Below are 24,658 nucleotides of genomic sequence, written 5' to 3' on the forward strand. Positions count from 1 at the left end.
GTCATTTACTAGCCATTTTAACAATAGATCAATTGGAACTCTATTTATTACTTAACTAGTAGTGCTTAAGGATTGAAATGAGGAATAATTGTATTATTGTTATGATATGATTTTTTTTTTTTTCCTGGGGAAGGACAGAAAAGAGTGGGAGGTGCAAAGCTCCTGGAGACTGACCCTGGGTCCTGGTCCATCTCCAAGTTTCTGCTCTGGAAAGGTGCAGGGTTTACAGCAGGACTTTGCTGCACCCTAACAAGGACCTCTCAGAAACTGGGTCTAAACTTAAGGTGCAGCAAGGTAGAAAATGAGTATGCAAATCAGATCTTTTGCAAATGAAAGAATTCCAAATTCAAACTTTTAGCCAGCAAAACTACAGAGGCATTAAATTCTGCTTTTACTAATTCATGCTCCCAATTGAGGTTTTTCAGAAGGGGAAATTGCATACTCAAATGGTGACTCAGATTGCATCTTGGCCTGCAGTTTTGTTTTAGGGAGCTGTGCTCTTTTTTTTTTTTTTTTTTTTTTTTTTTTCTTTTTCTTTTTTTTTTTTTCTTTTTCTTTTTCTTTTTTTCTTTTTTTTCCTCATGCAGATGATATGATTAAAAAGCAAATATTTTAACATAACTTAGTGATCTGAGCTATTACTGAAATGTCCACAGTTTCACTCTTTTTTTTTCCTCCTAGATTAAAGAAAACTTTAAAAATCTATTTGCTTTGACATATGACACAATATTTGAGAACTGAAATCATCAATTAAATCACACATCAGAAACATTTCCCTTTGGTAAAAAATATAGTGCTAGACGATGTACACTTTGAAATTGTTGTTAATGTTTAAATGCAATCTGAAGTGCATATGTTATTTAAAAAAAAACCAACATAAATTACAAATTTTTTAAGTTTATGAAAAAAAAAAAACAACTAGCAGAAGCATTTGCAGGGAAATGTGGATCTTTGGGGTTTGTGGATATGCAAAGTTTTTTAGCATGAAAGCGGAATATATTATTCTTCATTTTATTTTTTTCAATTTTAAAGCTGAGTAGATCTAAAGGAAAGAGAGTTCTTCTGGACTGACTTGGGTGCCTGTGTTAAGGTCACAAGCACAATACACACGTCAAGGTAGGGTAAACCTTTTGGGTTGTCACCAAAAATAAAAAGGTGAATGGCAAGATCAGAGATTATTTTTTTTTTTCTCTGGGACTGAGGGAAACTGAAGTTAAAAATACAGTCCTCGTATGGCCAACATGTTGGAGGAAATTCAAAGACTCTCATAAAATAAACATATTTTAAGAAGTGTTTTGAATTTCAGTGTGTAATTTCTGGCCAACAGAAATTACAGTTGTATCTTTGAAGGGACATTATGTCAGATCAATGGTCATTAGGCAAAAAAGAGTGGACTGAAAACTTGGTGTCTTAACCCATTCAGCTATTAAAATGCAAGCTCAAAGAGCAGAGCTTTTATTTATGTTTGCTACTACAAAATACTACTGCACTACTCTGTCTCAATTATAAAATATTTGGCTTTGAAGTCACAGAAGACAGGTAAGTTTTTCCTTGAAAAAGGCACAAGTTCAAAGCGTCACGTGCTCTGGCAAAGGAATCTCAGCAGTAGTTATTAAAAAATACAACTTTCTGCCCCAAAAAATAAAGGGAATTTTTCTGAATCACGTGTGTAAGGTAAAATATCCCAGGCCAGAGCATGCTGTGAGTTGTTCCTGGGCTATATTGAACCTTTGGAATCTTAAAGTGGAAGGAATAGATCTGTTCTGCCAGGTGATCATCTGCATCTGCAGATATGGATCCACAGATCCAGCCTCACGGATGGATGCCCTTGTTTTTCTCCAGCATTATTAAGGAAAGCCGTCCATACTTCACCATGTTGTTACACGTGTCTGTCTGCTGATTATAAAATGTGTTAAACAGTATTTAAAAAACAAAAAAATGCAGAGCTGCGCTTTGATTTATTCAGCGAACAAAACATATGCTCGCTGTTCTGTTCTATGTAATTCATATGATCAATAAAATTTTCTTTAAAAAGAGCAACTTTGGCATTTAGAAGGATTACGCTGATGAGGAAAGAAAATGTTTCACTCTTGTTATGTGTAGGCAACCTCTCAGTGCTCTTGCACCAAAATAAGTCTTTGGCTCACTGATGTCTATTTTTGTGTATTTATTATTTCTCATCTCCAGGGTTGAAGCTGTATATTGTGGCTGTTACCCGCTGTGTCCCAAAGCCCTGGTGTACCCAGAGATATTTCCAGGTAGCTGCTGTGTTGCACATTCTTTTTTTTCTTTTTTCTTTTTTCTTTTTTTTTTTTTTTCTCTTTTCTGAAACGTGATTCATGGTAAAATACAAAGTTTGAGAATAAACTTGAGCAAAAGCAATTGTTTATTTGGCAAGCCAACATGTTAGTGTTAAGGAAAATTTTATGTGTTTTAATACATTAGTCGAAGTTTATATTTGCCATCTGTTCTTTTAAGATAACACAAAAGCAAGTTTTGAAATAGCATTCTTCATTGTTAGCATACACAACCCATAATGATAGATTTTTTGTTAGAAGGTCAGTGATGCTGCAATGGCTTGCAGATTTTTTTTGATACACGGAAAAAAAAAGAAAAAGAAAGGAAGAAAAAAAAAAAAGAGGCCTGAAAATCACACCAAATTATTTAAACAATTTAATACTTAATAGTATGCAACTACGGTACAGGATCCACACTAATGTAGTACCAGTTCTTTGAAAAATCTCATCACTAAATGTATCACATATGCATTGTGTTACATTAGAATAATGTATTTTAATCACCCAAAGGAGATGTCTAAACAGCACAACTACACAGTCTTATTTAGCATTAAACATCCTTGTGAGCTGAGGTAACCTTATAAAATCATGCTTAAATAATGTAAAACACGAGGCGGCACAGAGCAATATGCATTTTTAATTAGTAAAGTGACTAATATCGAGTGTGTGCTTTGAGGTTTTTGTTTCATTAAAAATGTATCTGTTTTTCCTGCAGCTGAATATCTGTATTCTACACCTGAACAGCTTTTTAAAAGGCTTCAGAATTTCTGCAAGAGACCAGATATTGTAAGGAAACATCTCTATAAGGTAGTTGTTCCGAATAGTTTTACATGATATAATGCCATATTGAAGTACAAAGGGAAAAAACCCTTAAAAAAAACAACATTTAATTAACATACTAATGTTTAAAGGAAACATGCTAGGGAGGGATATTAGTCGTTACACTAACAAGGATTAATTAAACTAGATGCCAGTTGTATTAACCTAGGTCTTATGAAATACATGCACTTAATGCATGCTACATGCTTTTTTTTAATTTATTGTTTTCTAAAATGACTGTCCTTTACATTTGGACCCAAGAGGCTTATAAAAATGAACCTGGATTAATGCAACTCATTAGTTTAAAAGGAAAATAAAAGAAAGATCCTACAATTATACTAATGAGGATAAGCCTACCTTCCGATCCTAATTTACTCTTCAGTCCTCAAAAACTGCAGGTGAACTGGTGTCAGGTAAGATGCCTCTGCCTTTTGCAATTATTTTGCTAATAAATATTATTATTTTGCCTCTTTGCTTTTTAAAAGATTTTGAAGGTTTTAGAAGTTTGTCAGGAGCATAATTTACTGCTATTTGTTATTTGTGTAGAGAAGGGTAGAATTTTGGTGTCAGACTTTCCATTCAAGTTTGGATCGAGTGTTCAATGCTAGACCAACTTTCACACTTTAAAGAGGTGTATTTATACTGTTAGGAGTCAAACTTGGGGTTTTTTTAATTATGCAGTTGTGGATGGAGCACTACATTTTATACTCTTCCAGTGAAGAGCTATTACTACACAGTGCTGCTTTTAGAAAAATAGTGGCTACTTTCTGCATGCTGATACATAAATTTACAGCGTTTTCTGATTCTACAGTCCTGGCTCTGCTGTGGGCAGGTTGGATACAGTTCCCCCCACACGACAAAGGTGATTTAGGGTGGGGAAAAAAAACTGAGTTCAGCTGAAAGTCTTTAAAGACTTGGGAGTGCACAGAAATGCTCCTCATGTTACCCGTGCAATGCAAACAGGGTCTTTGTAGCTGTTCCCTGGCTGTCGCCGTCCAGGCACGCTGTTAATGAGCAAGTCAAGTAATCTCTTTCCTAATTTGGAGTCTCATGCTGCCAGCAGACCTAACCTCATCTCTCCACCTTCCTCCCTCTGGGGACCAGAAATTGTTGGGTCCTGCTGCATGGTGTCCACTGCTCTCCCCCTTCCCACACGTGCATAGCGGGAGGAGCGAGGAAGGTTTAGCCTATGCCTGACTTTTTCTTGTGACCTAAAAATAGACATTTACATAATGATACATCAAAGATGATGCTGTTTCTGCAGGAAATAGTTAAACTTCAAGAAAGAAAGAAAAAAGGAAAAAAAAAAAAAAAGAGAACCAAAAATGCAATTTAACACCCAATTTCAAGCTCATTATCTTTCATTGTCTATTAACTTGGCAATGGTTCAGAAGGTAGCTCATAATAGTTTAAAATGCTGACTGAACACTTCCAGTGCTCAGCATTGCTTCTTGAGTCAATAGTATCATGTAGTTATACATGGTGGCTTCAATGGGAAAACAGTCCTTAAACGTTTACCTTGGCATTTCCCAATGCTCCAAGCCTGGCTAATAGTTGAGTTCACGTGGATCTTGTAGCTACATGTGGATCTCCAGCTCCTCTGTAGAGCCAAGGTGCACTAACAATTGAAATAACTGTAGAGCAAACACTGATATCTATAATGGTATGGGTTTAAATCGTGTACAAACCCCATAAGCAAAATGCTGAGTTGCTTGGAGTGTTTTTCTCTTTTTTTAAAAAACAATCCCTTGGGATGATTTGGAGGTAGAAGCTGAAGGTGTGTCAGACACAGGCTTATTCACAGTTCAGATCTTCTGAACTGTTCAGGTCTTCAACAGGTGGAGACCGAGCTGAACTGAGGGATCGTTTTAAAATGGGTAAAGCCAAGCCTAATCCCAAACCTGCAAGCACCAGAGAAAAGATCCCAGTTGTCTTTAATAGGCTTTGGATCAGCTCGGAGAATACCTTTAGAGCTGTCCTTTTTGTACGTACTCCCACGCACACTAAGTCTTCCTTTTGCAAGGACACCATCCACAAACCCTCCCAGAGCAATGCTAGCACAGATATGTGCTGGTAATGTCAGTATGGTTGGGCTGATGTTGGTTTTTAGAAGCTGAAAGGAGTGAAATCATGAAGGAAATGCAGCACATCCATTGTCTTTTCACTTGTTTCAGATCGATATAATATTATAAATACTACAGTGTGTAAAATAATACAGTGAATAAAAAGGAGAACCCCAGCACAGTAGTGTGTACTAATGTAGTACTAACATAGCAGAGCTATTTCTTTTTGAGAAACCTCTCTGGCATGATCCCTGCCTAAAATTCATAAAATACTTGTGAAGTCTTGAAAAGAAAAATGCCCCAGAAGCAAGCAGTGCTTTTCTTTGCTGGTGGGGGGACTCTGCTCCATCACCATCAGAAGTAACTTGAGTTATCCTTTGACATATGGTTGGGGTTTTATTACTAAGGCTATCCATAATAATTAGTGGCCTAATTAAATGGGCTGTTTATTCCTTCAGTTGTCCTCGGTGCTGGCACTGACAAAAGTTGGGAGGGGAGAGCAGTGGGGTGGTGAGGATGGGGAGCCCAACACAGCAAACTTTCAAATTTCCAAGCCCTTTCAAAATGTACAGACCAAGACATTAAACTGCAGTAGCTTAACTCCAAAGAGCAGATTCTTGCTGGCAGACTTTTCTAAAGTGTCCATAATGTAAGCATCTATGAAAAGCTTTCCAAATGATGTATGACTTACCCTGTGTATTCTCACAGCACCTAGGACTGGCTCCATTGCATTTCATCATTATTGCCTTCCACCACTTATTAGCAGAAGATGGAGATGAGTGGAAAGCAAACCTCCTTTGTTATCAGTACCTTGTTCTGTTCCAGTTTTCTGGAATCAAAAGTTGCTCTCTGGCTCAGGGTATTTGTGGTTGCCAAAGTAAGTTCCAGAATGAAGCAAGTAACACCAGGGCATCAGTTTCCATCGGAGTACCCTGTAGGACCTGTCAGTGTTTGCAAGCTCCCTTTCTAGTACCTTTAAAATTAAAAATAAAATAGGGCAAAGCATTTGTTTCTGCATTATTTCTTGAAGTTTACCTTTCAGTTCCCTCACTTGAGTTTCTTAATTTAAAACAGCATGTATAAAGAGTATACAGTGGAAAGGGACAAGAAGAGTTGCCAAAAGCCAGGCATGGAAGGAGCTGACAACTTTAAATAATCTCTCCCAGCCCTCCCAGCTGAATGAGTGCTGGTTGACATGCTGTCAGCTTCAGTTCCTACAGAAAAATCCTACTCTCACTCATGCTTGTTTAACAGAGAAAAGAATTTGGCCCACTTTCTGACATTCATCTTCTCATTTCCATCACACTACAGAAGCTCACCTGCCTATGAAAAGACACATGGCGTGATTTTTTTCTTTCTTACACCACTGCAGAAGGAAATCTGCTGAATTCAAAGGGATTAAACTGCTGTAAAATCAAATTAAGATCCCAGTTAGACCATAGACATCTGAATTGTTTCCAGTCTCAGGATTTGGCTGCATAGGGGAGTTCTAACAAAACTTTTCTTTTTTTTCCCTTTTTCCTTTTGTCTCTGACATGAGATAAAGCAGCATCTTCAGTATATCAGGAAAACATGTAGAATGGAAAACTGCCTCCTGATCCAGCTTTAATATTTAGGCAAAGGGAGGGAGGCAGCATTCTCAGCCCAAGGATATAGGGTGCTGGACACGTGGGCATATGGGGCAGCCTCGTGCCCACTGTCACATCAGCCCCTCAGCCCCTTTGCAAGCAGCAGTAAATGTTCATAGATGTTGTACAGACTGTGGATGATGCATCTGCACTTTTTCTTACCCACTCCCCAGAAAACCCCCACGAGAAATTAATTTTTCCCAAAGGATGCTAACTGCTGCTCTGGATTGGTACACTGTGTGTTTAATACCATGCCTTTGATAGTGTTGGCCATCAGATATTTGGGAGAACTCTGGCACAGGTAGAAAAGGACTTAAAGGTCTTCTCCTGTCTTTTAGAGATGGATCCTAACCTTGGACTTGGAGATTTTATCTTCTTTTATAGCCATTCAGTACTAAGTGTTGCCAGGCTGTGTGTAATAGTTCCCACTTTAGGGCACTGGACTAAATGACATTTAAATGTCCCCTCCAACTGCAACCATTCTATGATTGGACATTCAGGCCTTTAGAACCCCCTGGTTTTGTCTTTCATGGCTTTCTGTAGCAAAATGGTTCATTTTGTATTTACAGACAGTGTTAAAAACCTTTCCTTCAGTTGGCTCATGGTTTCCCCATCTTCAATTGAGTGGTTTCTTCGTCTTACAGAGTTGGTCACCCAGAAGCAGAGTCTCCCCATCCATCTTTTCTATACCATTCATTATTTTATAAACATTTGTCAAACACTTGCAGTATTCCAGTCTTTTCAGGTTCTCCTTGTGAATGTTATTGCATGTTTATATTCCAGTCTCTCATCTTTCAAGCCGTTTTGATGCTTGAGAGCTGATTTTGTGCTGGTGTGAACCTTACTTTAGGGAGGCCACTGGTTTGTGTGATGTGTTGCACTCTTATAATTTTCAACCTGTTCCTTATGGAGCCAGAACTATTGTTTACTTTTTTAATGGTGAATATAGATTGAGCAGATGTTTACTTACAGTGTTCTCCAGATCTTTTGTCCTGAGATGATAAAGTTAATTTAGAGCTTTATGGGGTATGCAAATAGTACAAATATTTCCATGCATCCTGCTGGTTTTCTGTGCATCAGCAGAGAATATTTGCAGAGGAAAAAAAAAGCAGGTTTTGTATTGGATTTGTGCTTCTACCTGGTTAACATTGGGTGCAGGTCAGAAGAAGGTTAGAAGCACAAGTGGGAAACTTGTCTTTGCCTCCTGAGGTGCTCAGTTTCAAGTGAGCATAATTTAAATGGTTTCAAAGCTGGTCTAGATCTGCTTCTCAGATCCTTCAAGAGAAGGTTCTAGCAGCCTGGGAGCTCTAGAGTGCAGTGTACCATGTCCATGCTCTTCCATCTCTGTTTCCGTGCTGAAGCATGAGATCATAAGTAAAATGTATATAACAGAAGGATTTCTTACATGAAGAAAGACTGGTTATTTATTTAGGACATAGAATCATGAAGTGATTAAGAAAGGTTCCTCTGGAGGCCAACTGGTCAGCCTCTGCTCGAAGCAGGATCTAACTTCAAAGTTCAGTTAGGTTGCATCCAGGTCAGACTAAGGTCTTAATATTTTTCATTCCCACATGTACAACTGATAGAGGTGAAATCCAGCTAACTAAGGGGGTTTGGATAGGTGGGAAGAGCTTCTGGCCTGTGGGACACAATATAAGCATTTTGGGTCAACCTTAGGTCTTCTAGCAGGGTGTGGGGCAGGGAGCAGCTGTGATAGAGAGAGGTCTGCTGGCTGATGGAGATCCTCACCATGGAAGAAATGAGCTAGAAAATAGGCTGTTGAAGTTGTCTGTTAGGTCATTCTGTGACCATCCATAGCATGCATGGACATAGCATGTGTCTACATAGACATATATGTAAGTTTGCACATATACAGACATGCATGTGGTCTGCACCTGAGCTTCTCCCAAGGCTTGCCTTGCTCTTGGCTCTCTGAGATACAAATCCATTCTTCACTAAGAAAGCATCTTGTTACTTGTGCATCTTTCAGCATAAACACCAGGACTTTGAACTTTTTATTCTAACAGTATTAGGTACTTTCCAATTTAGTTTATAGAAAGTAAATGAAAAGTGGCAAATGAGCCACAGCCAATGTAAAGCAGTAGATAGAGAAATGGGCCAAAGGATATAGGATTGACTTTGAAAGAGAAGCTGCAAAAAGTATGAAAAGGGTTTTTTTTTTCAGTTAAATTTATTCAAATTACCTTGAGAAAGAAACTGTTTTCCTGCTGTTTTGGTTGGTCAGTGTGTTCTGAACCATCCTATGCAAGGTACCTACTAGCATATCTTGCACAGCCTCACATCCAGCATTTGATGCTTTTTCTTTAAAGGCAGAAAAAATTAAATTAATTTTTAAAAGCCAGCATAAGAAACTGCAGAACAGACCAGTTTGTTCAGGGAAATACATTTGCTCTACTGAGGAGTGTTATATAGCTCTTACTCAGGCCTCAGGGTGCACCCAATCCATGTAAACCAACTCTGTCTTCTGCTGATGGTTTCCAAAGGTGCTTGAAGTTTGAGAGTTAAACTTCAAAAGTCTACAAGTTCCTTTCCACTTTGATTCCTTCCCAATACTTGCTTACAGAGGGAAAGAGATGGGACATGGAGTAAAGTTGACCCAATATGGATTGGCTCTGCAAATCACTCTGCTGTCCTGCCAGCCAAAGCTCAGGTTTTGTGTCTCTAATTCTTAATTATGTTGAGGTAATCTCTGCTGTCTACTTGAACTCCAAATGTCTTGAAACAGCCAGTCTGAGTGGATGAAGAGTCCATATTAAGTTCTAACCATTAACTCTGAAGTCTAATGATGGCAGAGTAGATATTAATTACTTCAGTCCTGATCTTAGGACACAAGAAACAAAAACAAAAAAGTCACTTACATCATAAAGTTTATTTTACTGCTCCTGACATCATATTATTTTGCCTGTTTTTCATGGGGAGATCATGTTTTATGTGAAAACTTTGCTTCTCTTGATGATTTTGTTCCTGCGTGTTTAGGGACTGTTGACTCAATAATGTTATATTCCTTGAAAAAACAAGTGCCCAGACTTTTTTATGGAGTTTGCACCTCACAAAAAAAAAAAAAAAGAAAAAAAAAAAAAAAGAGGCTTGAATTTATTCTCTCCAAGGTTAAAGCCCAGAGACAGACCAACCATGGTCAAGCAGGAGAATGAGACCCTTGTTTCTGCTGGTTCCTGGTTCTGTCATGTCAGAGGGAGAAGGGGGTCCCCACGGGCATTCAATCCTTGATGTGTCCACCAGAACCCCCAGTAAAGCAGATGGCGGATTGATGGTGGAAACACTCAACCAGGAGCAAATCACCTGGGGCTGCCAACCAACTTACCTGTCTTTAAAACAAACAAACAAACACTGAATTCACCCCAGTTCCAAATAACACCACATAAGGGTTCTCCAACCAACTCCCTTCCACCCTTCCCAAAATCCCAGTTGTTGCAGAGATATTTGGCACAGAGACATCTCTTTTGTGTCCCAGCATCTAACGTGGCTTCGTGTGCTCTTCTCTTCTGCTTCCTCGTAGGGCGAGACGGATGGGTTTTCTTGGGCAGCACTCGGCGGTAAATTCAGGTCTCTGCTTGCAGCAGAACCGAGGGAAGATTTGTGACAGATGGGGCTAAGTCACAAACTTGCAGCCTCAGGCAGAATTGTGGAAGTTTCCAGAGTGTGCCCATATTTACCTGATCAGAGAGAAAAGAAAATCTGCAGAGGAAGCCGAGCCTGGCTGCTTGTCATAGCTGACACAGAGCCATCTGCCACAAACCTGTGGCGGCTTCAGATCTCCAATCCCTGCCACCACCCCAGCTCAAATTAAATACAGATTCTTAGAGACGTTATGATGGTTACACATGTCCTCGGCATCACATGCAGGAGACTGTTCAAAAAAAAATATGTGGCCTGTTGTATAACCGCACTCATGTATCCCATATGTGGTGCCACATTGAATTTCCGGTTGAATCTGTTTTCATCCTTTGTACTGGATGACATGGTGCCTGAATTCTTTCTTTTTGCCGACACGATGGCAGCCAAGCTGCAGCTTCAAAAGCTCACACTTGGCTGAGTTTCTACCTAGGTTGCCAGGTTATCATTGGAGCCTTATTGTGTCCTCAAAGGGCCACAGGGCCTGAAAGGAGGATCCAAACGCTGCCGGACTAATTGGGCAGCCATCTCTGGGTTGTTTGGAGGCAAAGGGCTGCTTTAGCATTTTTCTTTTCTTTTTCTTTTCCTTTTTTTTTTTTTTTTTTTTTTCCCCTTTTTTTTTTTCCAAATTAATGACTCTCTGGCACGGGGGTTTTTAAGTGAAGGTATTAATAAGGGGTCTGGCAGGTAATCCCATGATTCGCGGAGTTACATTTGCATTTAATTAATCTTAAAGAAAGCTGAAAGATAAACAGCTGTAATTCAAACTAGCATGGGAAATATGCTACATGGTGCCATCTATCCGATAAAATGAAAGCCGAGACACTTGTTTTATTTCTCACAAGGATGGAGAACAAACAGATAACAGTCAGAATACTTCCAATAAAAACCAGTAGTTTAAATGTAACGGCAGTTCATCAAGAATCTTCGCATCCAGTTACAAATACAGCCTTTTAAAGATAAATCACTTATGATTCCAGCAGTCAAGCTGCTATATTTGTTGATGTAAAATGTTTTGAAGATGGAGATTGTACAATAAATTTTTAATAAAGTGCCCACTGCAATTTTTAATTAGCATATCTCATTCATGTATAAGTGTGTACATCTATCTGTATGTTTATCACTATGCATATCCTTGTGTCAGAGTCAATGAATGCAATTGTGTCTTTATCTGATGAAGTAGAATCTGTTTTGCAAGTGATAATAAAACGTTATGACAATTCCAAGATTTTCAGCTCCACTATGGGAAGAAGCAAGAAGAAGACTCTCGGTAAGGTGTTCTGATGTGAACAGATCTGCTAAGATCACTCTTTGTGGACAGGGATGGACTCAGTTTCCCTTCCATCAGGCAGGGTACCTTGTTTCCTCATCCTGGCACGCTGTCACCTGGCAGCATCTTTCCTTTGCCTGAGTTTCATCCATAGCAGGTGAAAGATGCAGGCATGTCCCCCTCCACACACCTATTGATGCCTTCAAGATGCTGAACTGTCCTTTTTCAGTGCCAGCAAGAGCATGGGGCACCCCTCTTTAAAATTACTCCATTAAGAATAAAAAAAAAAACCCAAGGGACATCCAATGGTAAGTGTTCAGATGTTTTCCTAGCACTGCAGAATTGTAATTTTGCAGTAATCACCTCTCTCCTATGGTTCCTCCTTATTTCTGCTAAACCAAAGCCCAGCTTTGGGTTTTGGTGCTTAATGTAGTGGATTAGAAGTCGTCTTCTCAAGATAGTATGCAAAGGTGTGGTAGCCATAGTTGGTAGAGCCAAGTAACAAGTGGTGTGTATTATTAACTAATGTTATCACACCTTGTATTGATGGGCAGGTGTTTTTTTGTCTCTACTAATGGGGAAGCTGAGGCATGGTGCAATTAAAGTAAATCTGTTAAAGTTTCACAGTGAGTCATGCTCCAAAGCAATTAAAGGGGAAAAGGAAATGCAGTAATACACCAGGGCTGGTGGTGAGCAAACTCAGCTCACCAAAGCTGTGTGGTTTCAAGTTGAAGACTCAAGCTGTCCTCATCAGGCCCATGACCAATGGAGGTCTTGCCCAGCTCCTTGGTGAGGTGATGTTCTGCCTTGGTTTATTTACTACGCCCTGATACTTCAGTCTGGTAAGTGAGGATCTGTGGTGAAAGTTTTTTCCTCCAAGTTATAAACCCTTGCAAATAATGGTTTAGAATGGAAATGCTGTGAGAACTTTAATTGCAGGGTAATAGATAGCAACATTGCCTTATCTTCTGGTATTACTTTACTATCTTGAGTGAGGATACACAGCTGCTCAGCTGCTCTAGAACAAGGATGGAAATGTCCTTACTGCATCTCCAGTGGCCTCCATATTGGCCTCCTGGTGGGGGCCACCTTGGCCTGTCTGAAGGTCCTCAGCCAAGAGGGTGAGGTAGGACTTCCAGGTGGTCCAAGGTGAGGTTTCCCCCACCAGCCCACTGTAAACTGAATCAACCTGAGGATTTTTGCCTGGCAGTTTCTGAAGATGAAACAAGACAGCAGCTCTGTGCTGGTTCCTTCACTTCAAAAGGTCAGAGAGATAAAGTAAGATCTTGGTCCCCTTGTTCCTACACATATGAGTAAGTGGTGAAGGCAGAGACCTCATGAGTAAAATGACAGAATTAGCCCTTGACTTACTTTCATTTTTGCTGATGTTTCACCTGCATTGGCACAGCAACTGCAAGTGATGTGATGCCAGTTTGGGTGCAGAGTTTTGGCCTGATGGGTTTTCCCAACTCCAAGTAGCCGGCTCCTTCCCTCCTCCATCAGTAAGAGGCCAGCACCTAATCCTCCAATCCTTTTGTCTCAGTGCTGGAGATCACAGGAAATGCAGGTTGATTCCACTTGAGAGTTGTCTTTTCCCATAGAATGGAAAAGAAAATCCTAAAATAACTGGGGAATTTTGTAGCAAACCATTTCCAGCATTCCTAGCCCCAGCTCTGGCCGTGCTGCAGGCACCATGAGGAGCCATGGTACAGCACCACTTCCATCACTGTTTGCAGCATCGAGACCTCTGACTTTGCTCAAAGCTGTTCTGAATTAGGAAGCTAGATTTTTCTAATTGCATTTTTAAAAACTGAGCCAGCAGTTCATTAGAAATCACGGAGCAAATTCTGCTTCTCTATTACACCAGTATAAATCTTGAATGAATTTATCGCAGGATAACTCGGAGGGTAGAATGTACCTCCCATATTGTTCCTCAGATTAGTAAAAGCTAAAGGGCCTTGAAAATTAAATTCACCTTTTCTCGTTCAAGCTGTTCACTCTGGTTTTTTGATGGGGTTTTTTTGTTTTTTGTTTTTTCCTTTTTTTTTTTTTTTTTTTTTGTTTTGGTTTGTTTTTTAGGTTTGTTTGTTTATTTATTTATTTTTATTCCAGCAAGCACAGTTGAAATGAATTAGTTGGTCTCATTTCTTATAGTCACTTTTAAGTTTGGTTCCCATGTACTAGCCCAAGACTAGCTTGTGTGGAAAAAACTGGAGGGCATTTTCTTTCGAACAAATTGTTTTCATGGGAATAATTTCCTAGAGAATTATATTAAAACCTTCCCATGAATCCTTGACTGTGCAAAAAAATATTTTCTTTCTTATAGATACTTGATTTGGGGGACTCTGCAATTCTTTATTTGCAATTATAAATGAGCACCTTAATGAAAGTCCTGGAGAATTTTACCCTCTAATAGGCTAACCTTATTTAACTGGAATACTTTTTAAGTGATTCAGTCTGGTAAGCGAGGCTTCATCTTGAAGGAAAAATTTTTGCCTCTGAGTTATGAAGCCTTGCAAATCAGGTTTTATAATAGAAACACTGTCAGAACTTTAATTATAGGGTAATAAATAGCAATGCTGCATTATCTTCTGATATTTCTTTACATGCCGGGTGAATATACACAGCTGTTGCTGGAAACTGATAATCAAGTGCGAAATAACCGGGGGTGCAGCTTCTCACCCACCCTCCCCAGGAGCTGCAGCAGCAGCAGCAGCGAGCGCTGAATGGGGAAGAGGCAGCGGAACGCGGCCGCGGGTGCGCAGGGATGGGACGGCGGGAGTGTAGGGATGGTGGAGCGCAGGGATGCGAGAGCGCAAGGATGCAGGAGTTTAGGGATGGAGGAGCTCAGGGTGTCGGGAGCGCAGGGATGCGGCCGCGGTACCCGGAGAGCGGCGGTGGCTGCCGGGGACGGGGCGGGAGGGGGGAACCGGGGCCGGCCCGGGGAGTTGCCCAAAAAGCATCTGAGAAAGGAGGGTGGGGGAAATGAGTTGACACCAAATATCCCACCAGGGGAAAAGGCTTTTCCCATGCCGGCGAAGCTGAAAGGCTGGAGGTGGGAGCGGAGAAGGGGAGCGGGGTCAAACGAGGCCAATGGCAGCGAAAGGAAAATAATAATATACGAATAATAATAATAAAGGGGAAGGCGAATAGGGCGCAGCGGGCTGTCCGGAGCTGGAGGCGATCGCTGTAGGGACGGCACCGCAGTCCGCTCCGCGCAGCCCGGCAGCCTGTTCCGCGGACTGGTGCGGAGCGCAGCTTCCTCCGCGGCTCTCCGCACCGTTCGGCGGCCGGCGGGGCTGCGGGGCAGGCATCCTGCCCACTTCTCCCCCCCAGCACCACCCCAGGGGAGAAGGCGGGGAGGTGAGGGGGGGGTGGGTGCTCTGTTAATTTGAAAATAAGATTATTTAAAGACATTTCTGTATGCAGCCGGTAAAGAGAAAGACCCACACGCCCCGCGGTGGCCTTTTCGCGGGTGCGGAGCGGCTGTCCGGAGGCGTGCAGCCTTTCGGCCAGCCCTGCTCCAGCTCTCCGAATGGGTTGGGTGTCCGCGCTCCTGAAGGAATAATAATAATAAAAAAAAACCAACAAAAAACCAAACAAACACAAAACACCCCCAAAGCTTGAAAGAAAATCCAGGCAGGGAGCTCGCTGAGGAGGGATGGGAGGGCTACGTGCTTGGGGCTTAACCCTTGGAGCTTTGAAGGCAAAACAAGGAGCTCCATTGGAAAGGCATGTCTGTAAACAATGATAATTAGGCTTTTCAAAAATCATAACACTGATTAAAACCTCTGATTCATTATTTATTCATCACAGAACCTCTTTGCAGACCTGGGAATAGTGATTAAAACCTAAGTGCTTCTCACTTGCGCACAGCTAGAGAGGAGCCTTGAAAGGGGTTAAAAACGGAAAGAGGAAACCAAGCAAGCAGAATTCTTCTTTTAAGAACCAATACTTTCTTCTCTCTTTCCTGGCAGGGATACTCCTATTCCCCCCAAATTTTGGTATTATGAAAATGTTTCTCATAGTAAGTACAAGTGTTAGACTGGATCCAGTTGGTACTAAAATTGCAAACACACTTTTGACTCCTTGAAAAAGCCAACAGAAAGGAACTTCTTTTAACTCCATAATAGCAGTTTCCGTACTAAATGAACAACTGATGGTCAACTGGCCAATTATGGTATAAATATCCGTTGTTTACAGTCAGGTGTTAAATGAGCCTTTGGAGCACAAAGGATCAGACTGTCTAAGCTACAATTTGTGCTTCATCCCTTTATGTCTCCCCGAAAAGGGACGGTGCAGTTGTAGGTAATGTGTGCACAGAACATATTTCTTTCTGTTGATTTTAGTTTGCTTTAATTCAATACACACTCTTGTTTACTTTTTAAATTTTAAATAAATGTCAGCATTGTATAATTTCTATGTTAACAAAGCAGTGAGCAAAATCCCTTGTATGTTTATAAAATATTATTGTTTAATTCACATAGTTTAGGAATTCCAAATGTTGAGAATAGGAAGGAGGCCAAATACCATCTGTTTATAACTATGATGCATCATCATATGTGTACTTTAAAAAAGAAGAGGAAAAAAAAAGCTTGGTCAATCATGCCACTGTTCTATCTGTTAGGAATATGGTGAGGATTTAAAATTGCTCTGTGCAATTCACAGGGAATTTTACTGAGGTTTAATTCTGAGGAGACTTAATTCTGAGCAGGGGTGTTCCAGGAGTTGCTCATGTCCATGTTCCTGTTGGAAAAACTGCATGAAATACTCATGTGCCCCAACTACTCCAGGCACAAATACAATCACTTTCTCCCAGCCTCAATATTTCCCCCTTTCTAGACACCAAGAAACAAAAACTGGAAGATTTAAAAAAAAAAAAACTAATTAGAGGTTTGGGGCAGGATGCGTGTGTATCTATTTGGGTATTTGGGATTAATTTTCAAGTTATTCATATGTTTATGTTCCTAGATTTTTAAGGAAGAAAAAAAAAAAAAAAAAAAGCAAAAAGCAAAAGCAAGATGATTTTCTAGCCTGTCTTGCAAAACACAGGGTCCAAACTGTAATTCAGCTGATTGTGCAAATGTTTCTAAAAAAACCTCTCTGTCAAATGTTGGGAGTTTTAGGTCCAAGCTAAAATAGGTCCTTGTTAAAAAATAATACATTCCATACCACAGGGTTGTACGTAATGTGCATTTTAAAGAGAAGGTAGTCTGTGGGCTTAAAAACAAAGAGAGTGTCTCCAAGTTAAGTAGATAAGAAGATTTTTTTTTTTTTTCCAAACCCAAGTTAATTAGCTAGTACGTCAAGCCTCATAGATGTCTTCCTACCTTTCAAGGGCTGAAGAATCCCCAGTAAATGTACTTAAACTTCCTAGTGAGGGCCAGGGAGATGAATGCAGAGATTAGGGCGAGTATTACTGTGGCTTCTCAGTGCATCCCAGCTGCAGTTCATCCTACTATTGATAATGATGCTTGGAGTTACTGAGGTGGTTTCTGAAACTCACATATGGGGTCCTTTCCCCAAGGATGAGGAATAATAGCAGCACTCAGGTGGTACAGGGAGGGTAAGAACAGATTTGCAGTTATCTTTTGCCTGGTGTGTGGTGACTTTTTCGGTTGCGCTGATTTAATAAATGGAGAGGTGCATTCAGGATGAGGGTTGTAATTCTCTCATCCAGTGGGAGCTTTTTGTTTCATGTTAACCAAAAAAAAAAAAAAAAAAAAGAAAGGGGGGGGACAGAGAGAGGAAAAAGCACAGGTGAAGGGAAAATGTGCTTGCTGGAACCCAGCCCTGGCAGAAAGCTGGTACAGTATGAAACATTTTGTGGCCAAACTCTTAGCAATTTCTGTAATACCACAATTTAGCATACTATACGCTGTGCTGAAATGCCTGGGACTTTGTTTTTGAACTTCTCCCTTTCTACTGTTACATTTAACTTGCAGCATCTTGAATTACTTAGCTACACCCAGATAGAAAGCTACAGCTTCTTTAGTTCTATGTGGTGCACTGAGCTGTTACTGCTAAAAACTGCCCATCACAGGCTGAAAGCCCTTCCCCGTGTGCTGTCCATTGTAAATCAGTTTTATAGGTAACATTCTGAGACAGCTTACTATCCTGAAAGACTTTTATTTCATTATTTATTTTTTTTTTTAATTAGGAAAAGAAATGCCTTTCACACTTTCTTAAGTAACCTTTGCGGGGCAGATTCTATCAACAGAGATAATTTGCTGCCATGTGATGTGTTTAGTCTGCTCTCACTGGCACTATGGGAAGAGAAAAGCAGGACAAAAGACACCTTCTGTCCCTGCAGTTTGCAAAATTTCATAAATGTGAAATGTATACATTCCTGACTCAAAAAAACCCTGCTGCTTGCACCAGCCTCAGATTGTCAGCCATGCATTCCTGCATATTACTTTATATTTTCCACGGCCATGCGATCCTTGGTCTCCCAAGCTGAGACAGCAATCCGGGGGGCAGATTGTCCAATTATGATGGGCATACCTGTCCACAAGGAATTATATGGAACCTCATATTCATTTATCACTTCATTTTTACACGCAGGAGTAGTTTTATGAGATACAGTGATAGGAACAGTTTCAGAGGTTGCTAAATACCATGTTCATTGCATGCTTGGTTTGATGCAGTTCCTGGAGAGTCAGTGTGGAGAAGTGGGTGTTTCAAACCTCACCCAAGCACAGGTATAAATTCTGTATAAAGAGCTGACGTTGAGATTTTGCTTCCCTTTTGAATGGGCAGATCTGCTCTACCCCTTGGACATCAAGGTGTATAATCACCAGTACCTGAAAAAAGGCCAAGAGATTTCCATCCTGCACATTTGGCATCCTCCTAGAACAGCAAGCAAAATACATGCCAGGTGTAAGGCATGCAGTAATTCACAGGGAAAACCTATTTCTTGGTGCACCAGAGGAACTTCTAACCCCCTCGTGGGGGTTGAACACCTTGTGTTCCCTCTAGCAGTGGTAGCTGAGGGCATTCATCAACTCCCAAGCTCCCAGGCATTAACATTTAACCATCCTATAATTTGGTTTTTAAGTGAAAGCAGGGAGATTAATAAACTTAATCTAGCATTCACAGAGATTTGAGGACAGCTGACCTCTGCCCTCCAGAGACCCAGGCTCATTTAAGAATCTGCATCTGAGAGAGCCCCTACAGTTATAATGTCACAGCCAGTCCCGTCCCCCATGGGCTGTAGCATATCCCCCCCTATGTCTGCAGCAGGACCAGCAGTGACAAGGAATTTGTTTCTTTTATTTATGTCTCCTGCCTCTAAAAGGGTCAGTGTTAGCAAACACAGCTCCCTCCTGCAAGACAGCATCTCAAGCTGCTCTCCTGGGGGGTGGAACCATAGCAAAAGTAAAGTCTCAGTCAAAAAATAATCAATCTTTAAAAAAAAAAAAAAAAAAAGGAAGGTGGAGTGTCTTGTGTCTTGACTCTGTTTTGGGGCAGAGGGTTGCAAGTTTTGGTATTATCCTTCAAATCAGCAAAGCCTTTCATGTCGAAGCGTTCAGCCAGCGGAAATGCTGCCTCGAACCGCACGGCATTATGGATGGGTTTCTTTGCACGTTTCATGCCATACAATTCTTTGGAAAAATTTGGATAGGAGTAGTTTGTCAATGCTATTAATAGATATGTTTAATGCAGAAGTGTGCAATGTGATGAACAGCCTTGGCAGGAACCATATCCATCCTGATTGTATTGTAATACTGTTTGATGCAGCAGTATGTTTGATCAGTTACAAGTGATGAGTATCATATCACATCAAACAATTTAATACAGTCTCATTGTATGGAATTATGGCTGCTGTCAATCAGCATGTGGCCTATTCCTTGCAGATCTGTCTTTGGGAGCTGGAATACAACGGTAGATCCACGTACATTAATAAATAAAGTGCTGCTGAAATTCCGTGCAGACCTGTTGAGATTTTTGTTTCTCTTTCATGGTTTGTTTTTTTTCTTTCTTTCTCAGGCTGAGGCTGGTGTGGGGTTTGAGGGGTGCTTGGAAAATATGCAGGTGTGGGAGAGTTGGGAATCTCGTTTTTTTGGGTTTTTTTTTGCAAATAGCAGCCGAGTATTAATCCACTGAACTTGTTTTCTGCTGAAGCTTCACAGCATCTCTTTTCTTGGCTTCCTCAGGGGAAGAAGAGACTACCTATTAAAAATGCATATGTTTTGTCTTACTGCTTGGCACACCTCTCTCTCTAACCCCCGACTTTGATTTGGGGATGGCACTCTTTGAACTTAAAGTCTCTTCCTTAGGACTGATATATTCAAGGTGCTGGAGGGGAAGCCTGTGTCAGATGAAAGATATGTATGTAAATAACAGTAAAGAGGTGGGGTTTAAGGCATTACCCATTTTGCTCTCAGTTTCAGACATGTGCTGCTCTGATGCTGCCTTGCAAAAGCTTCAAGTCCCTACCACAACGTGTGCTCTTTAATGAAGTCATCCTCTGCTGCCTACAAATATGGGGTCATGCTACACTTGTACAGGAGTGGTGATTTCAGTAATATTGCTTATTGTGGTCAAAGAGGGCAGAAGATTGCCTTTTTGCATCGTGGGGCTCTGGGGTTTTGGAGCCTGCACAGACAAATTGATTACATTGCAGCAGGCCACACATTCGGAGAATAGAGGTGTCAGGCTGAAAAGCCAAATTTCAGCAGCTGATTAATCATTGTAATGACTGTAAGTTTTTCCACCTTTTGCTATGGTCTCAGTCTTCAAATCTAAATAACATCAGTACTTGAAAGGGAAACCTCAGAAGAAATTCTTGTAGATACTAAAGGAAGTGGTTGTTGACTTAATAAATGACACATTTCCTTCTACATACCAAATTATCCTAGGGGTTAAAATGAAAGGTGGGTAGAAATAAGGACAGAAAAAAAAAAAAAGAGAATGTCTGCATTTAAGAAATATTTCTAGTTGAATTTGAGGTGTTGATTTGAATTTGAGCTCACCTCTGGTTTGTAAAGGTTTCCATCACATGGATTTCCCAGCTTTCTGAAAACTGCACTGGCCGCTCACAGGGAAGGACTTAGAGTGATCAGGGCTGTGGGGCTGGTCTGGAGAAGCTTAACCTTTATGTAACTGGAACAACCTGAACTTGGAGGCATCCTTATAAAGCAAATAAATGAAGACCCAGCTTGCTCCTATAATATCATCCACCTGATAATTCCTGAGCGCCGCTCAGCCAGGTATTTCCTCTGCCTTGTAATCCAAGTAAGATAGACAAGACCCCGTATGTTCCATTTTCCACATGGGAAAGGGTGTCCTCTTACCTCTGTAATTCTGGAATCTTGTGATTTTTTTATGGACTGGAAAATGGCCATGATTATACCCTGCTCTTGCAAGTGAATCTGATTAATTCAGAGCAAGAGAGCTCCATGATGTCTGTGAGTCTGCCTGTCTTGCAGCACAAGGTAGTGAAAAGAGAGCAAGTGTATAATGCCATTTTTAAGTGTCCATATGGGAAAATTGTTTTCCTTCAGACCTGGCTTGTTATGTAGCTGTTAATGAAACTCTGGGATCACACAGCACCTGAGGTGGAGCGTGTTGTCCCCCAGTTTATCTCACGTCTGTCATTAATCGGCAATGGCTGCGTCTGAGACCATGATCCAGTCAAATCCTGTAGGCCACGCAGGTCTGGATGGTATTTAGATCAGAAAACTCATCCAAGCAAGAGGAGCATTGGTTTGCCACTAATCCACAGGAGAGCAGTACCTCCACAAGGTTATTTGTAGATTATAAGGCCAAGAAAGGACTATTTGGATCATCTGGTGTCACATGTATAACACAAGCCATATGACTTCCCTCAATTAATTCCTGTTTGAACCAGAAAACCTCATCCTCTACTGGTCTAAAAATTGCCAGTGGTGGAGAAGCTCCGACAGCCTTTGGTATTGTTAGATATGGTGCTTTTGGAGATATTTTCTCTCAAACAACGAGCCAAATAGGCATTTATCTCCTGTGATTATTAGATACTTGTTGCTAGGGCAAAGGTGTCAGTCATGGCACTCAGACCTAGGTCTCCTAAATATCAATACCTTTCACTTGGCTTTCCCTCATGGTCCCATCTCCATCTGACATTCTTCATTTTGCCCATTTTCTGGGGTTGCTATTGCAAAGGGCAGCTCTTCATCAGACACTGCAGTGATTTTTTTGCACAGATCAAAGGTTTATTGAGAAATAGTGGTCCTTGCACTAATTTGGTGGGATTCACCCAAAATAACCAGAAATGGCATTGCTAAAATCAGAGCTGTGCCTATAGTTAGAAGGCTTTGAATGGCTGTGCATTTGAGGGGTCGAAAGAAAAAGAAAATTAAATTAATGGCATTGGTGTGGGTTGTGAAACTATTGCTGCAACCTGGGATGAAAGACACCATATGTTGAGTTATGCTACTGATTTCTTATCTTCAGAAAAAATAATGTTCTTAAAGAGGCCAGGGACAGAGTCTGATTTGTGCCTGCTGGAGGGGCAGCATTTCAGGGGCTGGTAGCACAAAGAGGGGTCAGTGAATGTGAGTGGATCCCATTCCCCCACTGTACATGCATGTAATGGGCTCAGGGTTAGCACTGCTGAACTGAAATGTCAGCTTTTAAATATAAGGAGAAAAGCTAACGAAAAAAAATTATAATCCTGTACAATATTCACACCCATTTTTGCAGGCATTTGCCCTCTGTTGTACAAGGCATACATCTCCCTCTAGTACCTGCACAGCTGATGAACTCTGGGAGAGGAATGTGATTTCTTGAACCACAAAGTATGCTTTTTAGCAAATGAGATAGCCACATCTCCCCCATAACAAAAAGCCTCACAAATGCAGAAAAAAAGCTGAGTCCTCTTTTTCCTTTCTTGGTGTGTGAAAGGAGCAAAATTCTTAGTGGCTCTTGTCCTGGAGAGAGTGAGCCATGGAGTGAGAGGACCTCATTTTCCTTCCCTCCAGGGGTTCCTGAGCATCCTGCACCCAAGTGACCTGACCCAATGGTGAAGTGGGGGACCCCTGGTTGCCATCAGCCCAGGCACTGTTCTGTGACATATCCGTGCCATGATGATGAACTTAAAGGTCTTTTCCAACTTAAATTATTCTCCTTAGTTCTGTGCCTCTCCCTTCCCGCCTTTGGTGCAGGACCCCCAATGAGTTAAAACCCTAAGAGCTGCTCAGAAAGAGGTCAGCTGATAAGTGATATCTAAATCCCCATCCCAGATTTTCTGTTTTAAACATGCTGCACAACTAACACTGTGACACTTTGGCAATATGATGGAGGAAAAAAAAAAAAAACCACCACCAAAAAAAAACCTGTGCCAGCTGACTGATGAGCACCCATCTTTTTTAATTAATTGGGTTGAAAAATGTCTGGTGTCAGTTTGAATGTAGGGGCTCTTTCAGCTGTGTTTTACTGGCTACGTATAGAACAGATATATCTAACTGCTGATCTGAAAGCTCAGCATGAGGCCTCATAAATGATAAAAATATATATATACTGGAATTATACACACATGCGCACCCACATACTGGATAAATTGATGCTTCAACATATACGTGTGTATATAATGTTCTGTTCTCTGTTCTGAGAGATATTTATAAATAGATTTCATATATATCTATTTCTATTATTCACAGCTCTATGTGCATGTGTATTATAAAATCTGGGGTTTGGTTTTTTTTTTCCTTGCTATGCTTTATAGTTTTTAGCAGAGTAATATATCTGATTTCTCTTTAAATTAAATGAATTTATTTGTCTGCCTTCCCTTAATGGAATCAGTTTTGATATACTCTTTGTTCATGCTGTTACAGGCTTCAGTCTAAGGGCTCTTTGTATTAACTTTTTTAAGTTACATTACAAAGAGGTTTTAAGATTTCCCAACAGGCTTTTATTTAACCAGGGCTTTTGATCTCAAACCTGCTGGGGCCTAGTGAAATCCTTACCAATTCTCCAGTAACTCCTCACTATTGGAATTTGAAAAGACCCACCTGAAGGATTTAACTCTCTGTATGGCTTCAGCCATCCTTTAGATGCTTCTATTCATGCAGACAGTGAGGGGGTCGAGGGCACCCTTTGTGATCCTCCAAGTAGCCTAAGGTGCCCTTTGCATAAGTTGTACTCCTGAGGAAATAAAAATCAGGAGGACACAAACCTATATACCTTATTTCCTGCTATCTTTACTTAAAGGAGGAGCACAGGGGGTCTGCTTAACATCCTTTGCTACCTAAATACCTTTTGGACATGGGAACTCAATAAAGGAACTTTCATTGCATCCATTACCCTACTGCGGTGCATAGCAAATTAGATTTAAAAGGGTACTTTTTCCCTTACAGCTATTTCTATCATTTTCTTTAAAATTTCAATTTAGTGTCTAGTGACAGAATATTCTGTAATGTACATTAGAACTATATAACACCAATTATGCTAACTGTGAACATTATTTCAAAAGAATTAGTTATATTAAGTTATAGACAAACCGTTGGGGAAAAAAAGGTCAGGTCAGGGGGGGAAAAAAAAAAGGAGCTATGTGATAATGTTTTAAAGGAGCAACACGGAGTGAATGCTCTTTTCATTTTTTAATCCTTTCATTTTGCATAACCCACACTGAAATTTCACTACTTGCTCAGTCTTGGCTATTTAGGCAGGGGGATGGAGTCTCCCCCTGATAGTTCAGAGCTGGAAATTGTGGTGTAAAACCTACAGCTGCATCATTTAGTTGTGGAGAAACACAATTCCCTCTGTTTTGGGGAAATGGAATCACAGAAATTCATGAAAAGTCTTTTGGCAGGCACTGATGACCAGCACATAGGGGGAAAAAAAAAAGGAAAAAATGCTGGCAGACCAAGGTGGGCAGAATATAATAACTAAGCACATTCTTGTCACAGTTTTGGTTGCCTGTTTTCTTCCTCATGACTGTGACACACA

The 24,658-nt window shown here is 40.6% G+C and overlaps 1 protein-coding gene across 24 annotated transcripts in view; it reads left to right on the forward strand.

Annotated features, from left to right (window-relative positions):
- GTDC1 (glycosyltransferase like domain containing 1) overlaps positions 1-11,532 on the forward strand; it is a 182,211-nt gene extending 170,679 nt beyond the window's left edge. For 23 of the 24 annotated variants that reach the window (XM_071746411.1, XM_071746417.1, XM_071746416.1 and 20 more), the window contains 3 exons: positions 2,188-2,258; positions 3,013-3,104; positions 10,346-11,532. In XM_071746411.1, the coding sequence (XP_071602512.1) occupies positions 2,188-2,258; positions 3,013-3,104; positions 10,346-10,429 (247 nt within the window). In that variant the 3' untranslated portion in view covers positions 10,430-11,532. The remainder of the gene's footprint in view (positions 1-2,187; positions 2,259-3,012; positions 3,105-10,345) is intronic. The other variant, XM_071746431.1, reaches the window with a different exon arrangement.
- The last annotated feature ends 13,126 nt before the right edge of the window (positions 11,533-24,658 follow it).

Source organism: Heliangelus exortis, chromosome 6, assembly GCF_036169615.1.
Source record: "Heliangelus exortis chromosome 6, bHelExo1.hap1, whole genome shotgun sequence".
NCBI lineage: Eukaryota > Metazoa > Chordata > Aves > Apodiformes > Trochilidae > Heliangelus > Heliangelus exortis.